Below are 16,587 nucleotides of genomic sequence, written 5' to 3'. Positions count from 1 at the left end.
TGCCCTCGTTCACTTAAAGAAAAAAAAAAAAAATGGCAGGTTCAAATCTAGGTCCTTTTTGCTGTAGAAACCATATTTTTCCCCCATCAGGCATCATGGCAAGTGGTGGGTTTGGTGCCCTCATGCATTTCACCAGAATGGCTTCCTACATACTCTTCCTGTAAATGCTATTGTCTGCATCTGTTGAGATAAGGAAATGGACAGGAGTCGAGGAAGCTTCCCAAAGCACATTTAATTATTCAGCAAGTAACTTTCGTGCACCTGCTGCATGCCAGGGTCCGCTAAAGGCAATGGGGATCCAGAAGTGAGCGGTACACACCACACAAAGTCTCTACCCTCCACAAGTGTCCACTCTCACAGGGGACACAGGAAAACAAGCAAGTTAATACAACAATTGCAAATGGTGGTAAGTTTTTTCACACAGCTAGAAATTGATGGAAACCAAACTGGGACCCAGGTCTGAGACCCAGGGTTTGTGAAACAGGAAGGAACCAAGCAGTAAGAGGTGGGACTAGAGCAAGCTTAGAAGTTTTCAAGCAGGAATGGCAAATGTTTTCTGTCAAAAGCCAGATATGCAATATGTTCAGCTTTGAACGCAGAATGAGACACTGCAGAAGCGGGGGCGGGGTTGGCCGTGTCCAGTGTGATGCCTCCCACGGGCACTGACGTGTCAATTTCGCACACACTCTACTCCTACATCACAAAATACAAGTTCTCATTCAATTTTTTTTTTTTAGCATTTGAAAATGTAAAAGCCATTCTTGGGTTATGGCCCCAGCAAATACAACGAGCTGGTCACAGTTGCCAACCCCAGGGGTCAGAGGGAGAAGTCGGTGGAGACAGAGCTCGTCCTCACTCTTAGAGGAGAACAAAGGTGGAAGCAGGGTTCCACAAAGTCCTAATAATATGTGCCTTTCACCACTACACGCTCCTGTGGCTCAGACTGCCTACGTAGCCGTGTTCTTTTGCTTTAAACCTCATTTCAAAATCCTTGAGCAAAGCATGCTACCTGCTGACGACAATGGCCCCAGGGTACCACAAGAGCGAGGGACGGAGTATCTTAAAGCAACTTCAACATTAGCCAGAATAAATGCCTCTCGAGTGCCAACATGGTAGGGATGGACCCTCATCGGGTCCAGAATGCATAGCTCTGTGTCTCAGACATTTATTCTGGTCAGCTCTGCCCACCCATCACAAACCTGCCCACTGACACTAGACCCGCTGGGGTGAGGGTCGGGAGGGTGGTGGGATGTCCCCTTCTACGACCAGACCCAAATCTGGTGACCTAGTCCTGGTCTAACTCTCTTTCTCAATGCACCCCCCACCCCCAGGCGATGAATCTAGCGGCTCGGGCAGCGGCAGCGGGTGCATGGATGACGTATGTCCCACGGAGTTTGAGTTCGTCACAACAGAGGCCCCCGCGGTGGACCCCGACCGGAGAGAGGTGGACTCTTCGGCAGCCCAGCTCGGCCCCTCCCTGCTCTCAGGATCTCTGGTCTGCGTCGTCCTGGCACTGCAGAGACTGTGCAGATAATCTTGGGTTTTTGGTCAGATAAAACTGCATTTTAGCTATCCGAATGGCCAACTCACTTCTTTTCTTACACTCTCGGACAATGGACCATGCCACAAAAACTTAATGTTTTCTATGAGAAGAGACAGGACTGCACTCTGCCTCCCTTTCTGTTTGCCCAAAGAGTACTGGGTGCCAGACTGGACTGCTTCCTCTTTCCTTCCGCTCTCTGTGGGGACCTTGTTTATTCTAGAGAATTCTTACTCAAATCTTTCGTACCAGGAGATTTTCTTACCTTCATTTGCTTTTATGCTGCAGAAGTAAGTAAAGGAATCTCGCGTTGTGAGTTTTTTTTTTCTTTTTCCCGTTTAAAAAAAGAAGAAAAAGGCAGGAAGAAAATAATTTTCCTTGTAAATCAGGCCAAACCCCCCAAGACAACTGCATTTTCAACAAAGTAGCCAACAAGAGAGAAAAACAAAAGAGCTTTAACACTGTTAAGTTCAGCATCGCCCGCCGACTCCCAGTGTAAGCTTTTCTGTGATAAATCAGGTTTATGAAATGCTTTGGGGGAGAAAGTTTGAGATTTTTTTTTTTTTTTTTAAGGTGGTGAAAATACAGTGTTGTCTTGGCGGAACCATCTTGCACTCTAGCCACACAATACCAAACTGATTTGCGAGTACCAATACTAAATTTAGAACTCCATCGTTCATAGGAGAGTAAAATTGCCACGACCCAGCACCTCTCTCTCATCTTGCCCAATGTCAATTACAATGATGGCACCATTTTCCTTAATTCTCTTAGTGTCTGTCCCCTGTATCCAAGTGGCACAGATTTTTCTTTCCATCTCCAGGGACTAGTGGATGTTCCCATCCATTCATCTTCCTTAAGGATCTGAATTGGAAATAATCTTCAGTGATACAATGGCTTTGCTTTAGTCACAGGTTGGACATTGATTTGACACTTCTGCTCCTGTGCTCATTACTGTCTCAGAATAAGAGCTCTTTTGATGAACTTAGAAGCAATTAGATCCATAAGTGAGTTTTCATATTTAACAGTTTGCTTTGTGTCAGTTGGTTTCTGCATCACAAGGGCATTCTCTTACAAAATAACTCACAACAAAAACTATCAAGTCAAAAAAAAAATATATATATATATAGTATTGACATGGAGATTTCTTTCACTTTTTTAGTCTTAGTATGATCATCTATTTTTATATCTCTATATATATAAATCACAGATTTTAACTTCTTAATTCCAAGCTCAGGGTTGACACACCTTTGTAACGAAAATGTTTTGTCAACCACCTCTTCTTGTTTTGTGCTGCTCAGAGAAGGGATTCCTCAACAATCTGTGAGCACCAAGAATCAAGAAAGAGAACTTTTTACGTATCTAACTGTCCGTTTCTTAAAAGTTTGCCAGGGCACACCCTTTTTTGCATGAGCGTGCTTTGTCCTGGGTACTCCAGATGGTACCGAGCTCGCGGGGGGAGCCATGGGCATGCAGGACTGTCCTGGTAATGGAAACCATAGAATGTGGTGTACGTGCAAAACCGTTGCTTCCACGGACGCCTTCAGCTTAGGATTCCCGCTTGGCACTTGGACATGGGACCTAACTCAAGAGGCCACTTTAGAGCCACAAGCCTAACTGACCCTCCAAGTGTACCAAAGCCAGGCCTTATGCTCCCCGTGGTAGATAGAAGCAAAATAAACCAAACTGGGGCTTTATTCACACAATTGGCTCTCCATGTGTTTCTTGGTTTTGATGATGATCTGGGGTTGAGAAAAGTAATGTTTCAAGACACCACCATATGCCAGTCACATTTTATTTAACCCATTGGCAGAAATGGCACGTAAATGGTATTTTTTTTCGATCTTCACTCTCATCAAAATTATAATTAGTTATTGATTTAGTCGTCACATTTAAGTAGAACACATGTGGCACAATAGTATTAAGTACATTTGAGCACTTTTGCAAAACTTCAAAGTATTTAGAAGCATCTATGGCTATTTGATGCCTATAAGAAGTAGGATTCTGAGAGACTTTATGGCATCTTTTCATTTAAATCTTCATGAAATTAACACCTAATCTTATTCAGCATTGCATACTTCTAGAAAACCATCCATTTCACCTCCAGACTTCAGCTTCCTATCACCAATCACTCAGAAAAGATCTCTATGGAGGACCAATCATTTATGTTGCCCATTTCATTGTTCAGGAATCAGTATTGTCTTTTCTCTAATAAATAAGGTGCAATACAAATTAAATCAATCTTAATTTTCTGGAATATTTGAGTAATAACTTATTTTTATGGCTTTAAACTCCAAGTCTTTCCTTTTATCAATAGTTCTGCATTGTCTTCTGTGAAATTGATCAGAATGCCTTGTTTCCTCTCTGCTTTCACCCCCAAAAGGCTTTGTGCAAGTGTATAAATACACATTATATTAATGAATGTGAACCCATGCTCCATATACACTAAACACACAGATAACATATACATGCCTGCTTCATGTGTCTCAACACCTTCATGATCGATATTACTCCTATTGGTGAGATACAGTGATCTGTACGAGCCAGGCAGAGAGCTGAAATGACTCTCAGTTAATGATGCCACAATATTCGTCCCCTGCATGGATGTGGTCAAAATATTATTCAAATTGTACTTCCTAGTTTTTATCATCATCCGACTATGTTGTAGGATTTTCAGACCAATGTAACGTGAGACTTGTTTTCTCTCCTAAGGGATTTAGTCTAATCTAGTTAATCTAGTTATCCCATTTTGGTAAGTATTCCAACATTCCTCTTCTCCCCTGCCCCCTGCCACGTTAATTTCTCTCGTCTCAACATAGCGATTGGGGATGAAACGATGCTCCGTGATGTCTCCCAGTCTGCCCTCATTTACTTTATGTCCCCTAAATTCTCTCATCACATCACAACCTCTGTTAGGAGTAGGGAGGAATGGGCTCACTGAAATCAGACACTAGAAATTGTTGGGTGACGCACATGACCGCAAACACTTAGCTTTATTGAAGTGCCTCTCTTTACATGTTCCTTAGTTATAATATGTATTTTTCTAACAGAAATACACGTCTGTAACTGGTGTATATTATACTTTGTATATGTTATAGCAAAAGCTAAACAGAGGCTAAAGTCTTTAGCAGAGAAGAATGAGTTGCAAATTCATGAGTTAGAGTTCTGCTTATGGTTCTGTTTCGAAGGGTAGCCATGACAGATTTCTGTCACCTTAATGACGGTCAAGGGGGTACTGTGACGACCGCCATCATAGAACAACGTTAGCTCTAGCAATCAGACTCTCTTACGGTGATTGACCCAGAGAAGTAACTGGTATTACCTGCTTTCATTGTAAGGGATAAGAAATACGACTTTGTCTACACTGAAAAACACTATTAAGTAGTAATTGTAAAAGTAACATTCTATAAATCAAACACATTGAAAATATTATTGGACACAGAACCCTGATATTTAATTTATATTCCCTGCTGCAGACATTAGCCTACTTTAATGCTTTAGCCATTACATACATGTTTTGGCTATACACTCAACACCAGCTAAGGTCCCCAAGGAGGAATAGAAACTTAGCAAATTCCTGAGTTATGATTCTTTTATTGCTTCTCTTTGCAAGGCTAATTATCAGGTGGTTTGATTAAAGGTGAAAGTATTAGCAAATGTAAGTTTTGACTTCTCCAAAACTTGCAGAAATACAATCTCGTTTTTATTTACTTACAGTCACTAATAGATCTGACTTTTAACTTAAAAGAGGGTGTCTGGGGGGAGTGGGGGGAACCGTTTAGCTTTGCCAAGAGAAGAGTAAAGGAGACCATGACTTAAACATTTGCAACATGTTCTCCTTGGTGGAGACATTAGCCAGTGTTTAGTTTCAGGCCAAGTTATACAAACAGAGTATTGATTTGTATGCATTCTGGAACCTTGCTGCGTCACGCTTTGCCATGGTGTGGGATTCAGCCTAGCCTGGGGCAATTTCAAAGTTGAATAGTTACTGGAATCTTTGACATTGCCTTGTAATGAGGTACTTCCATGAGAAGACACCTGAAGACGGATAACAGTGAGGTCTCTGTGTGCATATGCATAATATATATATGCAGGAAAAAAAAAATGTGTGCACCAATCAAACCTAAAATTTTATGTGACTGTCAAATGGATATTACTTGGGTTAAGATTTTTCATTTCTGATTTGGATAGAAAATTGCTATTAATCTTGTATTAAAATAGTTTTTAAAAATCTACCAGTGCCCTTTCTGCATTTTCTTAATTATTGTCATAGCTTACAGTTCAGAGTTTTTGAATTTCTCTTTGTTTGAGAGCTTTTTAGAAACTGCAATATTAAAAGAAAGAAAAAGAACCATAGATTAAATCAGCACCACTCTCCTAAATATCCTTGGCTTTTGAAATCATGAACTTTTAGAACTTTGGAACATTTAAGACCTTCCCAAATGTGTCTGGAGGATACTCTTTCTCCTTTTGTATTGGTTTCTTCTCAAAGATCAAATTTAGTGGCTTGAGAACTGATGTCAATACTTTAGCAATGAGGTGAGAAAAATAAGATAATATGTGAAAAGACTAACCATTTCCAAATTCAGCAAATTGCGTTGACTTTTTTATTTCTGAAAGTTTCCATGCTATCAGGAATGCTAAATATTGTATGACATGATAAAGATTCATTTAACAGATATTTATTAAACTCCTACTCTGTGCTTAACCTGCTCAAGGTGCTGATCACTGGTTATCAAAACCACCAGTTGGAAATGATTCATTCTCTACAACAATTAACCATGGTTACTACAAATACATCACTTATTTCAAGAATGCTCTTTTAAATAAAGGAAACCGTATAAATAAATTTATCAAGACTTACAATCTTTAACCATAAGCAATATTTTAATTTAGTTCACATTATTACTATTTTGATATCTAATGAGAAAAGTGATTTCTACAAAAGAATTAAGAAACTTTAGAATAATTCCATATAGAAAACCAGAATATAACAAATTTTATTTGGAATTTGACTGAACCCAATTTCACGGAAAGGAAAAACATTGAAATGGTCTTGGGGAAAAAAGTAATAATAATAAAACCACCACTGAGATTTTTATCAGGTAACAACAATATTTATTTTAATTTGCTCTTCCAATAAATGGGCTGAGGTATAGTCAAAATACACTCACAAATGTGAAAGATGGCATTAATTTTTGTAAAATACCCATTTGTTAAGTAGTGACAATTAGACGTGGATTATTGTTTCTGGCTCACGAGCTAGAAAGATGAACCCACAAGTTTGTCCATTCAAGCAGATGTTCACAATTCATTTAGTGTGGATGCCTTTCCATTCCATAGACATATTTATTTGTTTACATAAACATGTGACCAAACATATTTCGTTGGCTCATAAATGGGGCGCACAGCGAAGCCAGGAGGAATTAGATGCCTGCCTTCATAGCTCGATTCAGGAGTTCATTCTCTTGTTTACCTCGAAACATAAAGTCGAGCAAGAAAATGGAAATTTTACCCTGTGAGGGCTCATGTTCAGAGAGAAGCAGAAAGACGAACAAACCGATTCAAGTCAAGCATTGGAGTGTTTACCCTAGACAAAGCCATCTGCTCTTCAGCGGGAAAAGAGCGTCTGTGAATTTAAAAAAAAAAAAAAAGGAAAACTGACTTACGCAATAATAGTCATCCATTCTTTCAAAAGATGTGTGATGAGCAATAATTCTGGGTGTCAGAACAAGACACCAAGATTTCTGCTCTCAGACATCTTACATCCTGGTAGGGGAGAGACAGACAACACACAAGTAAATAATAAACAAGATGACATCAGAAAGAAGCGGTGCCATGAGGGAACTAATACAGGAAATGGTATAGGGACTAAGGGGAGAGCCTGTAAGAGAGGATCTCCAGGGGATACTCAAGCTGTGATCTCATGACAGGACGGAGACAGCCATGTGCAGACCTGGGTGCAGAGAACAAGCAAACACAAAGATTTCTGTGCAGGAATGGTTTGGGGATATTCGTATGTGACTGCGGACTAGTAAGTGAGCTGTGAGTGGTGGCAGAAAGGTGAAGAGCCAAATGGCAGCCATCTTAAGCTGAATGGCCAAAGTCATGATCCTTTACCACCTGGTAAAGCCAGAGCCCTAAAAGGCTTCATCCCTAAAGCAGCAGCCCTGTGGGTGGCACTTAGGAATATTTTAAGGCACCTTTTATCTAAGAACTAGGCTAAGATCTTTATCTTCTTGATCTTTATAGGATTTCTATGATGTAGGAAGAATAATGCCCACTTTATGCTGAATAAAATGAATCTCAGTGAGCTTAATTAACTTGCCTAGTCACCTAGGTGAGGCCAAAAGAACCGAGATCTGTAATAACTAGGCAGAAAAGTGGCAGTATGTAAGGATAATTTGGGTGTTTTATTAGAAGTACAAGAAAATTATCCAAGGGGTTCTGAGACTTGGCAACAAGTGTGGGAACAGGAATCCATTTATGTTTACTTGCACCGAGGTTATATATTAAAAGTTTATTCTGAGATGAAGTGCCATTTGGGGACATTCAGTTTGTTTGTTTGTTTGTTTTTTCTAAATTAAAATCCAAAGTAAATAAATTAGTGACTCCAGGTTCCTGCACAGTTTTGAACGTAAGGCCAGTGAGAACCAAAGTTTGGTGCTAAGGAGGAAGATAGGTAGCAAATCTGCTTTCCCTTTGTTTGTCGATTGGGCTTATGCATCACCTTCCCAGAAAGCGAGTCCTCCACATCCAATTCTCAGGGGTTCCTCCCATACATTAGCTTTCTCTATCAGTTATTTATCTGTTCAGATGGTCAAATAGACCCTAAACATAAACCAAAACAATCCAACAACTAGTCGGTTCAAACAGACCACTAGTTGTGCTGCTTTGTTGACCACACGGATGGCTGCAAGGTCTTGTGAAGTCTATGACATTGAAGATACAACCTAATCAAAGTCCTGGTGATCATGTTCACAGTTAAGACCAAAGCGCTGGGCACCTTGTGCCTTTCTTCCTCATGGAAGGAGGAAGAAAAACTCCTTTTGTTGTTGGATCCCACCTCATGCCCCTTCCCCCCTTCCCTGAGAGAACTGGGGTTATTGATGACAGGTTTTCATCCCTCTTAGAAAGGTACTCTTTAGACATTTCATGAAGCTAGGCGAATGTCAAATCAGAGAAAAGTTTGTCTACAAAACTCTATTTCTCTTTCAAGATATTTACATATGTTTACATAAAGCATTTCACCCCAAAGGGCACTTTTAACTCATTTTCTTTCATAATCTTTTCCATACTTCCATGAAGTAGGCAGGAATTACTACCCTTATTTTACAGATCAGAGAAGCTACTGTGGTCTTCTCAGTAGGTCTACTCACCCTTTTCTCTTTTACTTTGTCTCACACCGAATCCACCCAAATCTTAAATGATCTGATGGAAATCATTTGGCCTTTTATCCGCCTCTTGCTAATTTACACAACCAGCCCAGTAGCTAAGCCACAGAAACCCATGTCGGGTAGGATGATACCCTAACGGTCTTCCAATTCATCTCTTATCCTGAATCACAAGTTGTAAATTAGCACAGACTGAGTTCCTGCACATGAAAAATTAGATGTCCCCAAATTATATTAAGCCAAAGATATGTCACAGGAATGGCTTTATTAAAAGCTTGTTAGTGACATGGTACTGATTTTATTGCTTTTTATTTGAACCATTTCTTGTGAATGAGCACGTTAAGGCAAATTTTCTATGTCAAAGATAAGCCCAGGTTCTAAGCATTTGTTTGTTTTTGAGCTTAAGGATCTCTTTTTTTTTTTAATGTAAAAGAGAAAATTTTATATTGAGTATTATGTCCACAGAGAGCATGAGCCATGAGGAAAGTACAAGCAAAATGATTTCTCTAGACTTTCTTTCATCTAAAATGTTTCTTCCTTTGAAGCAATCCTATGATATTTCCCCTCCTTGTACCTCATGAGCAGGGAGGCCGATATACCTTGAACGGAGGAGGTAAAATGAAGAAAAAGAAAAGAATAGAAATCCACTGCCATTTAAAAGACATGATACTTCCTACATTTATCCGACCATTCCTGAGCCTTCACTGTGTGTGTCCTTAAAAAAAAAAAATCCACAGAAAGTCCAACAAGCTATGAAAACATGCTCAACATCATTAACCAACAGGGAAATGAAAATCAAAACCACAATGAGCTACTACCTCATACCCAGTAGGATGGCCACTATCCAAAAAAATAAAAAAATAAAAATGGACGATAACAACATTGGTGAGGATGCAGGGAAGTTGGAACCCTTGTGCACTGTTGGTAGGAACGGAAAATGGTAGACCTGCCATGGAAAACACTGTGAAAGAAGAGTGTGATTTTTTCCTTAAAATAACTAAACATAGAGTTAACATATGACTCAGCAATACCAACCAGAATTGAGTGCAGGATCTTGAAGAGATATTAATACTCCCATGTTCACTGCAGCATTATTCACAATAACCAAGAGGTAGATGACACCTAGGTGACCCTCAATAGATAAATGAATAATTTAAAAAATTGAATGGGAAGAAATCAGAGAGGGAGACAAACCATGAGAGACTCCTGGCTCTGGGAAATAAATCAAGGGCTGCGGAGGTGGTTGGGGGGATGGAGTAACAGGGTGATGGGCACTACGGAGGGCACGTGATGTGATGAGCACTGGGTGTTACATACAACTGATGAATCATTGAACACTACATCTGAAACAATATGTTGGCTAACTAAATTTAAATTAAAAAGAAAGAAAGAAAGAAAAAGAAGAAAGTCCTGTCATATGCTACAACACAGATGAAACTTGAAGACGTTATGCCAAGTGAAATGGGTCAGTCGCAAAAAGATGAATAAGTAGCATGATTCTACTTTTATGCAGCATTTAACTCTGTCAGGCTCTTAGAAACAAGAAATAGAATGCTGGTTGCCAGGGGCTGGGGGAAGGGCGAAGGAGAGTGTTGCACAACGAACACAGGAGTTTGAGTTCTGCAAATGTTCTAAAGTTCTGTTGCGCAACAGTGCACGTAGAGTTACCACTACTGTACTGTACACTTAAAAATTACTAAGATGGTAAAATTTATGCTATGTATTTTTTTACCATAATAAAGATAAATAAGTAAATAAACCAGAATACTTACACCCTGTTCCCAAGAAGTGCAGGGTCTCGTATAAAGGGGGGAATACCAAACAAATTCATAGCGGCTGACTGTAAAAATCACTATAATGAGCGTGGTGCTAAGGGCTCCCAGCGAGCACCATGGGAGTGAAGAGACAATCAAAGGGGTGCTGTGGAAAGAGAACTGGTTAACAAAAGATAAAAGAAATGGGGGAAAAGAAAAAGAAATCACAGAGGAACTATGGTACGTTGAATGACTAAATATGAATACATACTCTTCTCCCTTCACTAGGTATAAATAAGAAGTCTGTACGTCCCAAATTGTCTGACACAGTCCAGTTATACCTGCTGTCTCAATACAACAATTAACAGTACCCCTGGTTTGAATGATAAATTATATGGTCGCCCCACATCTGAATAATGGCTGTCCACAAGATCAATGTACACATAAACGTGTATGACACCTTATAATTTTTCAAAATACCCATCCCGCTGAGGAAGTACTGGGTGAGGTTATGCACTACTAAACTTCTGATTTAAATCCACTCTGCCTACTTGTATCGAAAAACATCTGGAATCAGAATCGAAACTCAAAAGACAACTCTGATGTTGTCAAGGGTGCTGTATAATCCCAACTAGCAAATGTCCAGCCCTGAATACTAAGCAGCTTTCCTCTCAAAGTGGGCCATACTTGGAACAGGTGACTCCTCCTGCTTTTCAGCAATTTTGCTGGGTAGGCCAATTGGTGCTGGCCCAGAAGTTGTATTTTGGTCCCATTGGCTGCTGCAGGAAAGCCATGAGTTGAGGCATGTTTTTCCTCATTTGCCAATCTTAGCAGCTCCGTAACAGCTACAATCATTTTCTTCCATGTTTTTAGTCACAAGCACAAAGTCTTGACGTCTGTTGCTGACTTGGCCATCCAGATCAGCTTTCTCAAACTTCCTTCGGCCCCAGCGTGCAGAATGCGTGATAGTCACACCAAGTGGTACCAATAATTTCCTATGCATTAAATGCAATCCCACTGCTCAAATGAACATACCAGAGGGCAAGGAAGATATCATAGAGCTACTGAGGAGCTCACTCCAACTTACAGCCATTCATAAATTTTACTCATTCAATTCTTATTTATAACAAACTCCTTGTAGCAATTTCCATTGATTCCTACTTCAGATTTATGAAACCATGCTCTGTTCTGCTTAACATCTGGGACGCCATGTTCCAAAGAGAAAAAAGTGTAATAGAAAGAGTGCCACCATAAACAATGAATCTTGGAACACTGAAAAAGTAAAATAGATAGATAGATAGATAAATAGATAGATAGATAGATAGATAGATAGATAAAATAAATAAAGAGTGCCACCTGCTGATACCCAACATATAAAAAGATACCTCTTAGATCAAAGACCACTGGCAGCAAGGAGCTTACTCTTTGATTAAGTCACTTAGCCCTTCAAAAGTTACCACAAGCTCCATTATTGCAGAAGCACTTATTGTTAAAGACATTCTTTAAAGAATGGCTGGGCATAATTGTGTAGATTTGCACTGTCTACAAAACAGAGATGAAAGTTTCTATTAGAGTTAAAAACACTATGCAAAAAAAATATTATATAAGACTTGCAAAATTGGGGCTCCTGGGTGGCTCAGTTGGTTAAGTGACTGCCTTTGGCTCATTGCATCATCCTGGATCCTGGGATCAAGTCCAACATCGGGCTCCCTGCTCAGCAGGGAGTCTGCTTCTCCCTCTGACCCTCAGCCCTCCGTGCTCTCTCTCTCACTCTCTCTCTCTTTCTCTCAAGTAAATAAATAAAATCTTAAAAAAAAAAAAAAAGACTTGCAAAATCTAGCCAGCCATCTAAATTCAGTTCATATATTTATACTATGACATATATTTGGGAAGACATATAATTGATCAAGACATATCACCCTTCCTCCTAAGAGGAAATAATAGCATGTACTAAAAAATAGTGACAAAAGCAACACCAATAGTAACAAAGCCTAGGAACTGTTCTAAGCCTTTCCTATATATTCATTCATTTTATTCTACAAATAAAATATTCTTTAAAAAAGCAGGTACTATTATTGTCCTAATGAAAACAGATGAGGAAACCAAGGCACAGCAAAATGACTCCTCAAGATCCCATATAGCTGGAAATTAGAAGATCTTTTTTTAAAAATCCTGAAATCATTATTGACAACTGACAAGATACGGAACTGTCCACCAACAGAGGAATGGATAAAGGAGGCGTGAACTATCGTTCAGCTGGGAGAAAAGAAGAAATCCTGTGATCTGTGATCATGTGGATGGACTTTGAGGGCATTATGCTAAGTGAAGGAAGTCAGACAGAGAAAGACAAGTACAGTACAAGATAGAATATGGGTCATCTAAAAAAGTGGAACTGATAGAGAGTAGAATGGTGGTTGCCAGGGGCTGGGACTGGGGCACATGGGAAGGTGGTGGTCAAAGATCTAAGATAATTCAGTTTTAAGACAAATTCTGGGGATGTAATGGAAAGCATGGTGATTACACTTAATACAGTATCCAATATTTGAAAGTGCTAAGAGAGTAGATCTTAAATGTTGTCACCACGAAAGAAGGAATGTGGTAAGATGGAGTTGTAGGCTAAGGCTGTATAAAATGGTCATTGTCTTGCAATATAGAATTGTACCAAATCAACATGTTGTACATCTTAGACCTACACAATGTTGTATGTCAATTATACCTCAATAGGGTCAAGGGAAAAAAAAAAAAAAAAAAAAGAAAGGCAAAAAGAAAAAGACTGAAATCGCCAGAGCTGGAAACTGTGTGGTTCCTTGTAGAGGTACACAGTTTGGAATGAGTGGAGGCCAAGTTCTGCCTGCCATGCAGGAGCAGAAAGAAAGGAGGAAGGCTACCTTCTGGAAATAATGATCTCGTGGGGGCTCCACTGCTTGCAAAGTATGTGAAAAATCATCAACAATCATCTCATTTCCATATATACTTTTACTCTGCCAGGATTTTAAAAATCGTGTTTCCTGCACGTACCCCTGAGGTCTGGGCAAAAATGCATACATAGCTCTAGGAGGATATGCTTAAAGCCATATGTACATACATATAAATATATATGGGTTAGAATAATTGATCATACGGAGATCTGGATTTTCTCCCCCAATTCCCTATACTCCACAGAAACAAACAAGGCAAAATATTGACTCACGAAGTTCTCATTCAATCTTAAAAATCTGGGTGACATCAAGATAAACCACAGTGGCTTTGTGCTGTTCATGAGCTCATCTAACCTCTTGACTGAATTACAGCTTTATAATCCTACCCTTTTCTATTTATTGCCTTATGTACAGCACTCCATTATCTAGAGTGCTGTCAGGAAAAACAAAACAAAACAAAAGAACAACAACAAAAAAAAACCAACCCTTCCCAGCTGCCATATTACCCTAATCACAATTCTTTTCTTACCTTGCCCACTCTGGGCCATGGGTTGGGGGGAAGGAGAGATCTGATGTTTCAGTGACAACTAGAAGAAGGTGCTGGACATTTCTTCCCTGCTCTTGGTCAGCATGATGAGTCCCGTTCACTCTCCACCTCGCCCGAGCCTGTATTAACCCAGCGTGGAATATGGCAATTTCCTAAGCCATGGTCATTAAAGTAAATACTGTTTCTCCCCATAAGGCTCCCTTTAGCTGCTGTGTTCCTTGTGCTTGTTTATTTCATGATACCTCATGCCAGATATTTTAGAGACAGTGCTCCAGTGCAAATGGCCAAGCAGCTAGACGGTGAAATGCGGGCGCTCCCATCCATCAGGGGAAGGAGTTCGCTGCGGGGGGGAGGTTGTGTTTTGTATTTGTTTTACATTCATTATGTGTTTCTTGCTGAGCCTGCCTTTCCCACAAACATTGACGGCTGAGCTAATGACTCTCTATTAACACCAATTCGTGGGGGCGATGGTGCATCTTCGGAAAGTACTTATAAACACTATTAAAAGATTTGGCTTTACGGTGATGGCAAATCCCGCCAGATGTGCTGTTGTGTTGTTAGACAAAGGCATTCTTGAAAAGGTTTCTAGGTATCGTTTAAAAAGTCATCTTTTATTGGGCTGCCTAGCAAGATGCCCCGTTAAGTACTGAGAACCCATAAGAGGTTTGAGTTCCGATAAAGAACGTGTTACCAGATGGCAGCAGTAATTACCCTGTCCCCAAACTCAAATTGTATTTACCCTGCCTTTTGCCTACAAAGTTGCCAATGCGGTACCCAGCTTTTCCACCGGAGCACAGCAGGTCGTATTTCCTGCTGGCACGGATATTAATGAGTGGGTGCTTTTATTAACGGTGTAAGACAAGAATATTTCAATCTTGTTGTTACACCTGCTGCCTGATATAGATCATAAAGGACAAGGATAAAATTTAATTTGCAATAACTCTTTGGAGCCAGAGTAATGCTTGCCCAGGAGTTCCTTGTCAGAGCATTGTGGCTTTTCATTAAGAACCCAGCCACTAAATTCTTTTCAACTCTGGCAGAAGCAGCCAGAGAACACTTTGGGAGCTCTATAAAAGGCATTCTCCTAATCTTCAAACCATTGGAAAGACTCTTTAGCATCTGTTAAAATATTTTTCCCTTCTAATCTGCCTGAAACTAATAGGGAGAAAATTCTGAGATGTTTCTTAATTAAGCAATAAGAGATGGTGGAGGGTGGTCTGTGCTGAGTTAATCACAGTTGTAAAGCATGAAAAAAAGGAAAAGAGTTAAGTACCCCTAAATCCTTGGGCATCTCATTTCCCTCTCAATGTGCCTTATTGCTGTTATTAAGAAGTCTTTTTTTATTTCAGGAGAGGAAGATCCAAATTCGGGAAAGCTCAAGTGTAAGGGGCAGTGAGTCGGGCAGAAAAAAACAGCAAAATCCCCTGCTTTGGCCCCGGTCTGGGGGGGGACGGGGGGGGGGTCGAAGCGGGGAGAGGGGGGGACAGTGGGGTGCTTCACTCTGCTATCTTTTAGCCCCCTGGCTGCTGGGAGTGGTCTGCAGGACTGCCTCCTTGGCTAGGAAGGAAATGCTACCAGGAGAACTACGGGGTATCAGGCACCAGGGAAGTCCCCAGCTTCACTAAGGGGCCAGAGCCAGCTTTTCCTGACCCCATTCTTTGCGGGATTCCGAGGTTGTAGTCATCAACACGCAGCTGGTGAAGCAGGCAGTGTGAGAGCCGAAATCTCCCTCCCCAAAACCAGTGTGCAAACTTCCCTTTAAAACCCCTGAAAAGGTGAGCACCTAAACCTTTAAACCTACCTCCTAGTCCCTAGGATTCCGAATCCCCACAAACTCCTTTCCCGGCAAATCCAGAGCTTACCCGAGAAGAAGGGCAACTCAAACTTGCTCTCTCTTCAGGCCATTAAGCCGGGAGTCCTTCCTCCTCTTTGTTCAACCCCGAGACCAACCCTAGGAACTAACTCTGGAACAGTCTTTCGCCTTGTTGCAAGCGCTTCTCCTCTCCGTGAAAAATGTGCCCGTCCGGAGTTAGAGCGACTGTGATGGAGCGGCTTGTTAGCGACCGCGTGGACAGTGAGGACAACAACCTGTGTCTGCTCTGCCGTCTCACCGTGAACTTCATCCTCAGGAGAATTGGATGGAATGAGGGCGCCCCGCCGCCCTGGCGCTGCCTGCTGTTTATCTTTCCACTTTCATTGACATTTTGTTCTGTGAAGACAGCAAAATCTGTCGGCTTGAAATCCGATATTAAATACCAGAATTAAGTACATAACGGGTGTTTTTGCACTTCTCCCCCACACAGTTGACCCTCGCGATTTGCAGATGGCATTCTTTGCAGATTTACCGACTTGCTAAAATTTACTGTAACCCCTGAATTTGCACTGAAGTGTTTCCATGGTCGTTCACAGACGTGCACATACACCAATCAGTGAAAAT

General features: G+C 40.7%; 1 protein-coding gene across 1 annotated transcript in view; it reads left to right on the top strand.

Annotated features, from left to right (window-relative positions):
* Positions 1–5,772, top strand: part of GPC6 (glypican 6) — a 1,108,049-nt gene extending 1,102,277 nt beyond the window's left edge. Inside the window, exon 9 of the mRNA XM_045070877.1 lies at positions 1,332–5,772. Coding sequence (XP_044926812.1) covers positions 1,332–1,534 — 203 coding nt within the window. The 3' untranslated portion in view covers positions 1,535–5,772. The remainder of the gene's footprint in view (positions 1–1,331) is intronic.
* Positions 5,773–16,587: the final 10,815 nt, after the last annotated feature.

This window comes from Mustela putorius, unplaced genomic scaffold, assembly GCF_011764305.1.
Source record: "Mustela putorius furo isolate JIRA1106 unplaced genomic scaffold, ASM1176430v1.1 tig00003974_pilon_pilon_pilon, whole genome shotgun sequence".
Taxonomy (NCBI): domain Eukaryota; kingdom Metazoa; phylum Chordata; class Mammalia; order Carnivora; family Mustelidae; genus Mustela; species Mustela putorius.
Note: the sequence above shows the minus strand (reverse complement) of the source record. Positions and strands in the feature narration are given on the sequence as shown.